Source organism: Amia ocellicauda, chromosome 23 (genome assembly GCF_036373705.1).
Source record: "Amia ocellicauda isolate fAmiCal2 chromosome 23, fAmiCal2.hap1, whole genome shotgun sequence".
In the NCBI taxonomy this organism is placed as follows: domain Eukaryota; kingdom Metazoa; phylum Chordata; class Actinopteri; order Amiiformes; family Amiidae; genus Amia; species Amia ocellicauda.
Genome location: NC_089872.1, coordinates 18,630,934 through 18,644,923, shown reverse-complemented (window position 1 = coordinate 18,644,923; position 13,990 = coordinate 18,630,934). Strand labels below are relative to the sequence as shown.

The window sequence follows — 13,990 nt, the reverse complement described above, 5'->3', positions numbered from 1 at the left end:
ACGACACCGTTGCGTGTGATGAGACATGCACACCCGTAATCAAAGGCTCCGGAAGGATTCACACGAAACGTACGAAAAACAGAACATATTGTTTTGCTCGGGGAAACGGAGGAATGCGTGTACATTTTCCGCGTTGTTTTACAGGCCTCTAACTTGCACAAGCTAATTTATACACAGTTCACGTTTTCAGCTTCAGAACACAAAAACCCGACAAACAAGCGGAAGTGTTTGAACGTTGCAAGCTGCTCGTTTATTGTTTTATTAATTCAATAGAGAAGCCATTTCATATTGAACATGATTATACCATTTGTAATACTGAAAGGAAATCTGAGCACAAATTATGACTAATCAAAGTCCAACAACAGCTAGATGACAACAGTTTCCATGCATAAAGAGGGCATAGATCTTTTTCCTATAATTTTTCAGACCGAATCAGTCTCATATAGTTTATTATTTATTTATTAGCAGAGGCCCGTACTGTTTATATTGTCCTCTTTCATATTTGCTCAGTGTGATGAACGCCGCGTTGGAAGACAGGGCTGCAGCGCCGAGTCTCGGTGTCTGAGAGCTGTGGTCACGAATTAGAAAACGAGACAGGATGGAGACTCGCAAGAAACTTCTCAGCTCGACATCACAGCCTCAGGCCAGAAAAGGGGGAAGAGAAAAAATCTTTTGATCCTTAGTTATGACACATTTGTTCATACTGCAGTCCGTCCCCTGTCATGGGATATTTTCACTATCAATATTATTAACACTGGGCCCTAGTTAAGAGCTTGGCTTCTCATGTTTTTAGCCAAAACTATTCGAGGAATTCCATACCATCTGAAAGAGCCAAACATGAGAAGAATTGAAAAAATGTGCCCATTTCATGTCCTGCTTTAATACAATAAGGTCCTACAGGAATAGAACTCATACACAATAAGAAAGACTTGTGTCCTAGGTGGATAAATGCTGACTACATTAAATATTAAATAAATTATTTTAATAGAAATTGTAAAACTAATAATAAAGCAAGCAAAAATAGAAAATTCATGCTCCTTTCATATATAGCACAGTATATATACGCACACAGCAAAACCCTCCAGGAAATCAATTACCACGTTAATGAAATGCAATTCTACAACAGCAAAGGGGATTACGATGCTAACTACCTCGCCTGCTGGAATGCTCGATCTTTCGGGAGCAAACAACTCCTGTTTAATTAGCAGTGGTATCAAATTTTATATACGATTTAATTGCAATCTGAAATCTTTTAATTTTTTTACAAGACTTTAATTCCACAGTAAACAGCTAACATTCCAGCAGTTTTGCGGCCGCCGTTTCTGTTTGGAAATTTTCCCCCCTTTTCCTTTTTTATTTGTTTTGGAAGCTTCCCAGACTTTATTTATACTCCACAATGTATAGCCTGGTTCAAACTCATGCATCCCGGATTCCACACACACACACACACACACACACACACAATACTTTTATTCCGAGGAAACATTAAACTACAATGGCGCCACGAGTTGTGTGCAGATCAAATAAATTACTGGAGATTAAAATGGTTTAAGATAAAAGGTCTGGTAAGGGAAATTATATAATAAATAGAAAGAAAAATAATAAAAAGGGAAAGGTCTGCAGTTTATTTCTGAAAATATATACATTAGTTCTGCATTCCCAGGGTATGGCTGCTGAAAACGGTTAAGTTACACATTTAATACAATACGCTTTGTATTGAAAGAAAGAGCATATAAATTACAGTCTCGGTAGTCTTCGGTTACTTTTCAAAAGACACCCTGAAACTAAAGAGGTACATATTTCCCCGAATGTTTTAGCTCCACAGAAACCACAAACATGGATATGGGTTAAAGACATCCTATTTTGATCTAAGAGACTTCAATTTGCACTGATAGGATTACTAGTTGGGAAATGTGGATATGTATGCACTGCGTGTGAATATTCTCCTCTTAACAAGCAGTTATCAATTATAGCAAGGACTTTTAGGTTAAATGTTTAGAGGTCATTGTGTGTTCGTGGAGAGAGCAGTGCCTTTGAGCACAGCATTTTGTGTCTTGCAGAAAGATTTCACAAAGTGGCAAGATTGACAATTTTTGGAGATGGTTCAGCATTTGACAGATTGCTAATATTATGTTTTATAAAGTGTTCGTTACATTGTTTCTCCCAGATCAATGCTTTCGATTGTGGAAATGCATCTCGTTCAGATTAAGTGCTAAATTCAATCAGTGAGGCATGAATTCGGATTTTTAATGGTGTATTAATTGCATTTAAAAGGTATCTCTTTAATAAGGCAGAAAGATGAGTTGTTTTTCACCAGACCTCATGGTAGATATTTTGGTTAAATATTACACCCTGCAAGGCTCGAGATCTGACAAAGCAAATGATTTATTAAATGGGCTCCTGTAAGAATTGAAGGAAAACAAGTTCTGCAGTGAAACTGAAGAATCATGGTATTAATGTTTCAGAGCCGCAATCATGGTCGGGATCTGATTGTGTGCGATGTTAACGGCTAAATATAAACACACATAAATAAAGTGGAAAGAAGGAACGCATTCATCAGTCCCAGTACTACAAAAAAAAGTACTGCAAAAAATCTAACTGAATGGAAACATTAACAATGTCAAGCGATTATACCAAACAAATTCTGCAACTCCGCTCCGCTTCACAGAATAAGGGAAAACCTCTTTGGCGGCTGCTACTCCAGCATGCCACTTTTAGAAGCGGAGTACACCCCAAGAACTATATGTGTTCAGTGCTTATGCTCCACAGTGAGAGTTTCACAACGAGGAATAAGCAGAGGGAAGGAGTGAACGTGCTTCGTTAATGAAAACGGCTCCGGGGGATGGGTGGAGATAATTGGCCCTTTGCTTTAAGTGTTCTAGGACACAATGCGTTAATATTAAAAAAAAAAAAAAAAAAAACATTGTAGATTTAATGCATTTTCTCTATTTTCATACACACAAACTATTATATTGTTTGTCCAGATGGGACTCTGATCCCACAGTGTGAATTCCTCAAACCGGTATGAATGAAGTCATTGGCATGCTAATCCCAGGCAAATCTAAACCCATTATCTCCATTAAAATGTGAAGCATTTTTCAAGAGGGCTTGTTTAGGTAATTCAAGGCATGAATCACAATTCTTCACCGTGTTCATGAATACAATCTAGGGCAGGAGAGCAACTGTGATCAGTGAGTGGCTGGAAAACAATATTTGACATGTCTTACGGTTTAAGTAGTGGACTCCTCCATTTGGTTCAAACACTTACGTTCTCATAGAGGGCCTGCAGGGTCTCCAGGTCAACCACGGTGTTGTCCAAGTTCAAGACAGCTGTAAAAAGCACAGAGAGCAACATTGCTCATCAGACAGGTGATACTTGAGTCACGACAGAAATGACAGCACAATGCTAAGCGGTGTTGAGTGTGACCCGCTGGTCAGAAGGCTTAGAGGGGCTTTAAGCTTTGCTAAAGCCCTTAAAACAGCACGGGTTCCAAGACCCGCAGAGGAGGAACCTGTCCGAGTCAAGTGTCAATCACTGCTGAAATCCACTACACAAACCGCTAGCAGAGCCGGGCGAAAGATCATGTGTGAGCCGAGGCCAAGGCTTTGAGAGAAACGATGACAATACTTATGAAAAACAAACGCATGGCATCAACACCAAAAAACAAACCCTTGGGAAATCGGTACCAAAGCAACACAAGCTCCTTCCTGACACTGGCTCGATTCAGGCTTAAAGTGGCTTAATCCATGACCGAGTTAACCAGTTAACTTCAAGACCCCTGATCAGGGTCAAATCCTCTATGTACAAAGCCGACAGGTTTAATGCAGATTTTGAATATTTCTTTCCTATTCCCACAGAGTTTGGTGCCACACACGTCCGCGGGAGCCCTTCTCTCTCCAAGCTTGGCAACGCTAAGCAGCTTATAGGGGCTGGGATGAGTAGAGAAGCAATTAAGAACATTTTGTTTCCCGAATCCATCTTCTGCCATGTAACCATGTCAGAAAATGCTTAGGTTGCCTGTGCAGATTATCATGCATGTATTTAAGTCAGTATTCAGACCTTTAATAAACAGGTAGTACATGCATTTAATAGGGATAATACAGTGAAGAGTGATACTACAGTACATAAGATCTGCCACTTGGACTCCCATGCTTTTCTGCTTGCAAGAACATAAATTGTTCCTCCGTTTTAAATGTGAAACTGGAGATCTGCTATTGCCAACATCATTGGGGTAAAACTAATGGGCTGGGAGAGATGAGCAGGGCTGCACACTGTGAGCACAGACTTCTGACGAAAACCTGCAGAACATCTTTAAAAAAGTCGAATTCCCAAGTGATGCACAAAATGAAAGTATTAGAATCAGTCAAACAACAATAACAGAAGTAATTTCATAATCGCACAATACAAATAATACAATTAATCCTTAAACCATACTGGTTCTACCTGGTTTCCAAATGTTTTTAGTGCACACTTAATACATTCTGGTTGTTGGTTTGACAGCGCATTTCATTGCTATGACAATTGCATTTAATGTTTTGATTTGAGGTTCAGCACTCATTTAATCAGACAATCTCCCAGTCTGGGACCTTCTGGCACAAAACTACAATGTCAAATTGACTGGAAAAAGTAAGCACAATGATGACTATGCCAGCAAAAAATACATATCTTTATAAAAAAGCAGGCGGTTGTGCTCGATAATTTCCAAGTGATTGCTATACAGACTTTTTGTACCTTCTCAGAACAACATTAAAACTGTTAAAACACTTGAAATCTCACTAGGAATCTTCTTTCTTTCTTTATAGAAAAACATTTATGCAGATTTTCCACAGAAAGTAAGTAAAAAGTTCCGCAGAATTCGTTCCCGTCTGACCCTAGCAATGAGTAACAAATACCTACAAAGACAAATTGGTGCAAAACTGAAAATCAACTTTGATGAGAAGCAGACCGCTGGACTTTGGCAGTTATTAAGAGAAGGATTTTACAAAAGAATGCAGTTTCAAGATTGAATACATTGTCTACATATTAGGAACCCAGATACTGCTCAGATTTTAAATATTCACTAGGTAGAATTTTGTATCAAAAGCAGTGAACACTTTGCCCCAAATCATTAAAAATGCTGAAAAACTTATGTAAAACTTCCAGACTTCTGTATTAGTCGCAATGGTATTCTACTTCTTGCCAGTGAATTACTTAGGCATTCAGTCTAATCCATACCCATGCAAAAAAATATATATAACTAGCCAAGGAAACATTTCTCCCAAAAAGCCACAATGCCTGCTCAACATCCTTTGAGATAAACATATGACATCATATCCTGTCAACAGAAACTTACATCCGTGTATACTTTAAATATAAACACAAATACTTCAAGTCATTACATGCCAGTATGTGGCATCTGGCTATCTTGCTTTAGCCCTTTATTTCCATGCACCTGAAGACTAATGGAGCTGTTGAAAATGTAAAGCAGCAACATCGCTCACTCACACTTCCACAAACAGCACAGTAAGGTGAAATATGTGTTAAGTCTACACAGTTCTATTTTCTACTAGTCCTGGTGGTCACAACTAAATGAATGTTACCTAAAATCTGTCAAGGAACAAAGCAGTTGTGTTTAAATTCCTCATGTCGCCTTTTTGTCTAGGCAAAAGGATCTGGCGCCCAAAACTGTAATCCTTTAAAAGTAAATGTTTAAACACAAACACAGTTGGAGTTGTAGATTGTTTAATCTGAGATATAGTATTACATCGCTGTATTTCGTACGTTACATGCACAGAATGCTATGTATAGCCCGCTTTCACACTGTCTTGATTGTTTAAAATAATAATGCTTGGCCTCAGAGGTCACAGAAACCCTTAGCACAGGACTGGGATAATGAAAGTTTGTTATGAAATATTTAGAGAGCATAAAGTAGACCAGATATGCAGGGTATTCCACACTTTTTACCTGCAATGTATAGACATATATTATGTGCTTGTATCTTACAACATATAAATAGACACCAAACAACATGCTTGCAAAACAAACTGCTGGTGAAGTTCGCAGTTACAACTGAATCAGAATTAGAAATTTGTTGATTTTAACCAAATTATGCAATTGTCCTAATATTGGACAAGAGCACATTTCCACTCCTGACACAACATCCAAATCTCGATTTAATAAGTCTGCAGGGGATTAATTATCTGCTCTTTATCTGTTCTTTCTAAAGCAGAACTGTCAAAAAACTTTGTTTGCAGGATTGTCACTGAAGACAGCTGAGTATATGCACACAAAACAAATGCTGTGAAATTGAGATAAAATGTCAATATTCTGACAGACTGGGGTCAGTGGCTGCTTTCCCAGGTGACACGGTGTTCTGTGTGTAATATAATCAATATCGCTCTTATAATTTCCTTAGACTTCAGTCACTGGATTGAACAAGGCCTCGGCTATAATCTGAGGTAAAGCTACCATATTAAAAGATTGTGAGCTGAAAAGAAACATTAACTTTGCCCAGTTAATCAAATAAACGGGCCATGCGACTGTACAAAAACCACAGGGCAGCTCAGCCACGGCACTGAAATTAGGACAATAATGTAAAAGGACAGGCTACCGTTTGAGCGCCGTCTGCCACGTCCTCAGGTGTAAATGGCTGTAAATAGTGGTGCCCTCCAGAGGTGAATATGAGAATGCAATTTTGGGAACCAGATGTGTCCTATATCTTTTCAGGATACAGTTGTGTCCCCTATTTGGGCTGGGAAGTTATATCATGCCTGTAACAAACAAATCTCTAGTTATCTTTAAAAAGATTGAATGGGGGCAGAGAAGAATTGTTATATATATTACTTGTGCAATTTCATATGCATTATTGTCTTAGCCACCCACCTGTCGCCATTTAAATTAGTAGCTAATGTAGGGTTATTAATTAAGTACTAAACTGTGTTGCACATCTTAATTGTAAATGGCTATACCCCATTGCAGTGAGCACTCTGTGATTCGCAGAGTGAATAAAAACATGTAGAGCAAAGTGATTAGTGCTTTAATCTCCATAATGTTAACTCCCCGTGGCCTTGTGAAAAGGCACTGACTTTACAATCGTAACTGCAGACAGGAAGTAAGAAAACTGCATTATACTAATCCCTACTTAATGCATTAACAACTGCCAGAATCCAAGCCCTCACCAGAATCGCAATTCGAGGCTACCGCAATCGACAACCATAGACATGCAGCCCGAGTCCTAGATAAAACCGTACACTACTCTGAAATGCAGATAGGATGCATATTTTCCAAGTATACTGGTATTTTGTGTGGAAATGTGCTTTCTGTGCCGACTCGTACGCAGTAAACATGTCCAATGGCAAAGAGAGCCGGTACTGTAAACCTCAGCTGATAAAAAAACATCATATGTGGCCCCTCGGTGATCAAAACTGAATTTTCTTACTGTCGTTTTTTGTTTGAGGTTCTGTTTGAAACTGTTACATACTAACAAATGCCAAAAAGGCCTACAGCTTTAATTACACTCGTCTGATCTTTTTGGAAAGTGGATTCATGACAATGTTCAAAGAAAAAGGGTCCTGACATTGAAACTTCTCAGGAAAACTTAAAAAGGGAAAAAAAAAAAAAAAATACAATAAAAAGAAAAACAGCATTTTTGTGCATTGAGGGAAAGGAACGCGCTGGCAGAATTTCCTGCCATGGAGCTTTAATTAAACAGGATCTAAATTAGGCAGTATATGAACATTTCTACAAAGCAGTACCCAGAGAAAAAAAAAAAAAAAAAAAACTAATTAAAGACTTCCACAACTGCGAAGAGGATATAGAAAATTGGTGCATTTTGGTCTCAATTATAGTGTTATTGGAAAATAAGATTACTAGCACATAATTGGAAAGAAACGGTCCCAATTAATTGACATTGTATTCGGTATACCGAGGTACAATCTTGAAATGGGAAAAATCATGTGAAGTAAGTGTCCAGTGGACAGAAACCAGACACCGAAGAATTTATAAGCTATTCCCATGAAAACGAACCAGACCCATTCTTAAAACCATGTGAAATCTATGACTGAAACGTGCTTTGGTCATAATTCTGGGATAAACAGTGATGGTCATAAAAGCACAAGGCCATTTTTCTCAGGATACAGACAGGCTTAAAATGTGTTATTATTTTTCTTCTTCTATATGTTCTATTACTGGATTTAGCCTCTTAACTTCCTATTTAGTTTTGGCAGATTTACCAGACGACTTCAGCATTCTTTGTGGCATCGCACAAAAAGCCCCCTAAAAACAACAACTTAGAAATCTATTCAGATCATTTCAATATTTAATGGTTTATAAATTACTTTGGAAAACTATTCAACTGGACAAAAATACCTGAATGGAAGAGAGGTGCCACTTTGGTCATTAGTGGCAATGCCTCAGTTCATAAATGATTACAAAACATTTTGAATGTGTTTGGTATCTTATCTTAATGATTTTTGCTTTAATGGTTTATTCTAAGTCTGATAATGTTTCTAACTTGCGTGAGTCGGGTATGAGATTAATATACGGAGATCCCAGAACCCTGTTGCTCGGGGCGGGATTATTTTAGCAGAATGATCAATGAGAAATAAAGCTTATACGATATTGGTGCTTCTGCTCGGTGGCAATATATTCTGGCACATTCATATCTCCTAAAGACTCTGGTTTGATTCGAGACCAAATTCCACAACCAAACAACGTCTCCTGGAAAAGTTTATGACAAGAGAAGATCATTACTCTTCACATGCCTGCTAATGAAAGCTGCATGCTGCCCTGCCAATTAAAAACAAATTTTCCCTGCAGAGACAAGTGCCAGACACAGCGAGAACATAATGCATTTTAACCAGCTGTGTAGCTGCCAACATCCCACTAGCCTGTATGGATACACAGTACAGTACATCTTCGGTTTGGTCAGAATTGTGCTCTAACTGCGTCACAGGCATCACAAAAGCTTGTTGGGGGTGTACTGCTATATTATCCACTGTCACATTTCTAACCATCATGATTGATTTTCTTTGGCTTTAACTGTCAAAATGTGCGTCAGATATTTTTGAAACAACCTGAACTAGCAGACGGTTGTTGGCCATGCTTCTCGTTTGGCCAGACAACCTTCTCTGAGAATAAAACACTTTTAACCCTGCGTTGTCCTCATTTCACATGCAGTTGCAATGGGATTCCTTCCTAATCCTTCAAGAACAACTGAAAAATGTGGAGTGGATTCTGCATGTTAATTCATATTGTGCTTTTGTTTACAGTCTATGGCCCGGTCTCGTGATCATCAAGATAAAACCAAGCTTGACGAACTTTAAATACACAGGCATTCAATTCTGTAAGAAAAGGAAATGCACAGTAAATGAGAAAGGTAATCTTACATATTTTAACAGATAACTGGCTTTAGGAAGAAGGTATTAATCTTGTGTAATGATTCAAACTGGCTTTTCACCGGCGTTATGATTGTTATCAACATCTGTAAGTCAGATGGAACGGTCTCTAACCGGGTCTTATCCGCTGCAAATATGTAAATAAAAGCCCAGTGCATTTTATACTCCTATCTGAGAGGAAAACTCATTAATTCATTTGGAAAGTTCCATTAAAACGTTGGAAGTATTTGCCAATAGAAATAGATATGCATTTAAAAGTGGGTACACTCATTAATTCTGCATTGTAATTGAAACAGATATATGTTGCCGCCTACTGTAAAGCATTCACTTCTAATGCACCTTTTGCAAAGGGCATGGAAAATGTGGAGGAAAAGTTGCTGAAATCCTCAAGCTATCAATGCTCCCTTATCAACATTTCAGCTGGAAGAACAAAAGATCCGTTTCCTGCTGTATGCACATGCATTCAGTGTTATCAGTTTAATTGTAAGTGGCTTATTCTCTGGCTGTCAGCCACTTTGATAACCTCCTCCACAGTGTTAAAGCATAAACCTTCTCATTCAGCTGTCAGGAGAGTAAGAAATGAGGAGGAGGAGGGAGGGGAAAAAGCAGTTTTGCCAGTAGGGGGTAGAACCGGCAAACAAAATCACCTTTATCTATAGCTCCTTATAAAAATCAACAGGATTGTCAACAACAAAACATACTGGGGAACTTACTCCAAAAGCAGACCTCAGGAATGATATATGGGTTCTGTTCTTCTCTCATGTCAGTGAAAGGCAAATAATTTAACTGTGGACTAACTGATATTAAAATTGTAAAAATGTGAGTTACTAGAAACCACAGTCAATGCAAGATCACTGAATGTCTCATGTGTTGCATTATTTTATTATAAGATATGAACATGGTATATGTTTTTGTCATCTGTTCATTAGCGGACGCTGTTACAAGTAAGGAAAACCCCAGATAACAGAAAACAGCCAACATAAGATACTCTAGTGGAATTATCATCTTCAGGCCAAACCTAAGGGAAAAGTGGTAACCCCACCCCAAAATTGGAAACAGATGGAAGACATGGTAATACTTTCATTATTTTCAATGACAAAAAAGGCTCATATAGAATTAGCATTTCAAAAGTTTACTTTCCGCAGAGATTTTTTGCACAATCCTGTGAAAGGTTGGGATCTTCCAAACATCAAAACAAATGTCCCTCATAGATATATAGGCTACACCATTCTTAATTTAGTCACAAATAAAATATTAAATTCTACAATTGCTAATACAAGTGCTAAAAAAAGGGGTGGTTTATCTAAACGGTAAAGTAATAGGAATAACAATGACTAGAGCAACACAAATCTTTGCACATTAAAATTGATAGCTTTTCAATTAGTAATTTAGTACTTTCTCAGGGATACTGGCTGAAAACATTTTACATTCAAGATGCAATAAAAACATCTGGACTTTTAGAACATACTTAAAAGGTCAACTAATCCTGCATCATTTAAATGAAGCTTTTGGTCAAATTAATTAAATACAGAAAAGGGAATAGAAAAAGAAAATAAATTGTCCAAGATTTAAATTTGGAAAACGTATTTCTTCCAAGTTGCAGCTAGTTACTACCTTTAAATCTAAAAGAAAATGGTTAATTTTAAATATATATATAATATATATATATATATATATATATATATATATATATAAATGTAATGTGCAAAGTTGGCCCTCAAGGGACTCAAAAGCACATCAGAAATTAATGAACAACAACTTACAATAGCTGCATTCTCGATGTTTAAGTCTTGGATCGGATCTGTGTAAAAAAAGGGCCTAATATCCAACACATACAAAATAAATTGTATCAAATATTCATCAGTTGCAAGCATTTAAATTGACATGGTACCAGTATATGACACGCATTCAGCATCCAACCACTTCTCATTGGCGAAAGTACAAGAAGCTACAGAACTGTCCAAAATTCTTCATTTGCCAAAATCGTTGATAAATCCACCTACCTTCAGGAAAGCTACTTACAGTTTAAGAAACCTCTTTACTCTGTTCTATGTACACACTTATGGTTTCTATTATTTAGCAAATGTATCCAATAAAGAAAATGTCATGAATGCAGCAGACGTACATATTTTACAGCTTTGCTCACATCACTAACTTCAAAGACACAAAATGAAAAGATTGTACCTACACTGCCAAAGTTAAGATTACTTTAATAAATAGTTCATCTATTGTTAACTTGAAAACAACTTGCAATTTATTATGAATTTGTTACAATGGAAATGTAACCAACATTTTCAGGTTATTTTCCACACATTTATACAAAAGAAAGTATTACATTAATTTCTAAAACACTTTAGAAACATTTTCCACTAGTGAACACTGTGAAGGTACAATATAGGTACTATACAATTGAAAACAACAACAAAAGGCTATTTTCTCAAACTCACACCAGTTAATTGTAACCCAATAAATATTAATCTGTTTAAGCTAGTAATTAGTTTAGTTTATGTTCTTTCAAAACAGACCTGCCCTGAAAAGCTTACTACACAGCCAAAAAAAAAAAAAAAAAAAGCTATACTATGCAAACTATGGATTTCTCCTCCCTTATTGTACTGCTGTTCTGATTTGATAGCCAGCATAGGTCTCAGTGATGTTACTCCGTTTCGTTACTGCAGCCACAGATGTGAGACGGACTCCTTTGTTCATTTGGTTCTCATTATTAACTCAAACCGAGTTAAATATTTGACTGAGGGAAAGGACCATATCATTGTTTTCAGATTTCCCTCTATGACTTAACTGAACTCCATCTGCCAGCTTACAAAATACCAAGTACCTCTTGGCGCCAGTGCTGGCGCCTTGCTACATGACTAGCACTCAAAGTCTTCATGTGTTAGGAGGTCTAGTAAGCAGTGAAATATTTGACACAACATACCACATTTCAAGTGTGTGCTGGCTAGAAATCAGATAGTTATAATAAAGTCATAGGATATTAGCTAATATTCACAGACATGCTTCACAATAAAGCAGTGTTTTCCCAGCCAAATAGCCTATAAACACAGTCTTAAATGATTGATCAATATCAAAAGGTACTATAATTAGCCTCCATCTCCTGGACCTGTGATTTCCCGACCGTGCGCAAGAACATGAACCCCGTCCAGCACAGCAGATGTTGGTCAATATATCTGTTAACTGTCAGTCAGGTGGAAACTTTCTCCAATACTGGCTGGGGCCCTTGGCTGCACAAAGCGTTTTAGGTCTGTCGAACCTAGGGAAGGTTTGTGATGTGGTACAGCCCAATACATAACCTGTGCCAGGGACCGAGACATCCTGGACCGGAGCCCAGAATGCACCAGGCTGTGTGTACAGTGACCAATAGCTTCAGTGGGAAGAGGCCAGCCGAACGCTCACTGAGCTGTGTCCCCACAAGGCATTCAGACAAGTGTTGTTTTAAGAGGCCCAGATGGTTTATATAAGCAACAAGCAGGCATGTGGTGTCTCGGTGGAGTGCAGAAGAGCACAGAAGAGCAGCAGAGACAGACAGGCACAGTGGAGGTCCAGATCACTAGAGTGCAGGTCTCTGCAGAATGCAAGACTCACACAAGGAGCTCCCTGCCCCCCCCCCCCCAACAGCAGCCCATCACCGATGAACGGACAGCCGTGCAGCAATCAGACTGTGAAGCACGCCTGTCAGCACAGAGCAGCTCAGTCCTGTAGTTTTATAGTGATCAATCAGGGGAAACCGATCTAATAAGTCTCTTTAACCGATTCCACAACGGAAAACATTTTCCACTGAAATCAAAACAAAACAAAATCCATAACTAATAAATAATAAATCTGGACTCTAAACGTCTGCTAATAGAATTAAGATAATTTAATATTTTTTACTCCACACTCAAGTGCTCACAGTGAATGCTGGATTTTAAATGGACAGTTTGCGGTCCAGTCATCAGCATTCTGTCAATTTTTGGAAAGTTAAGAAAAGGTTACACTTGAGTATTACTACTTTGCATTACTGCGGTGAGAAGCCTTTTTTGGCAAACATACCTGGAAAGTTTTTAAACTAAACATGGACCTGCAGGGCTGCAGAACATTTGTCCCGTCGTCGGTTTTTGATCCCTTGAATCGATTCTCAACAGCTAGCGTCGATTACAGAGCAAATCCCTGTGCAAGTAAGACTGAACCACAAATAATAAAGCATAACAAAAAAGTTCACCTGTTTCTGTACTCTAATTTACAGACATAATACATGGGGTTCATGGTTGCATGTTTTAATGAGTCTATTCCACTCATATTTTTAGATTAGTTCCACTCTGAGAACATTTCATTGTGAAAGTAAACACAGACTTATTTAGTTCTGGTGAAATTATTTTCATACACACACACACACACGAACAGGCTGAACAACGACTAGGACAAAATCCTTGTTGTAATTGTTCGGGCTTCTTATGGAGCAGTAATTGAATTAATTTAACACAAAGCTCTCTCTCTACTTATGCTATTTAGCAAAGGTTGACTTATTACACACCAGTTTCCTTGACTTGATCAGATAAGTTGATTGACAATGCGAGCTTGTAAAACGTGCCCGTGATTCCCCGGTCTCCGAGGATGGTTTTAA

At 38.0% G+C, this 13,990-nt stretch overlaps 1 protein-coding gene across 1 annotated transcript in view; it reads right to left on the bottom strand.

Moving 5' to 3' along the window:
• The window catches only part of fmn2b (formin 2b), a 65,257-nt gene that overhangs the window by 24,778 nt on the left and 26,489 nt on the right, over positions 1-13,990 (bottom strand). The window contains exon 8 of the mRNA XM_066696937.1: positions 3,269-3,330. Coding sequence (XP_066553034.1) covers positions 3,269-3,330 — 62 coding nt within the window. The remainder of the gene's footprint in view (positions 1-3,268; positions 3,331-13,990) is intronic.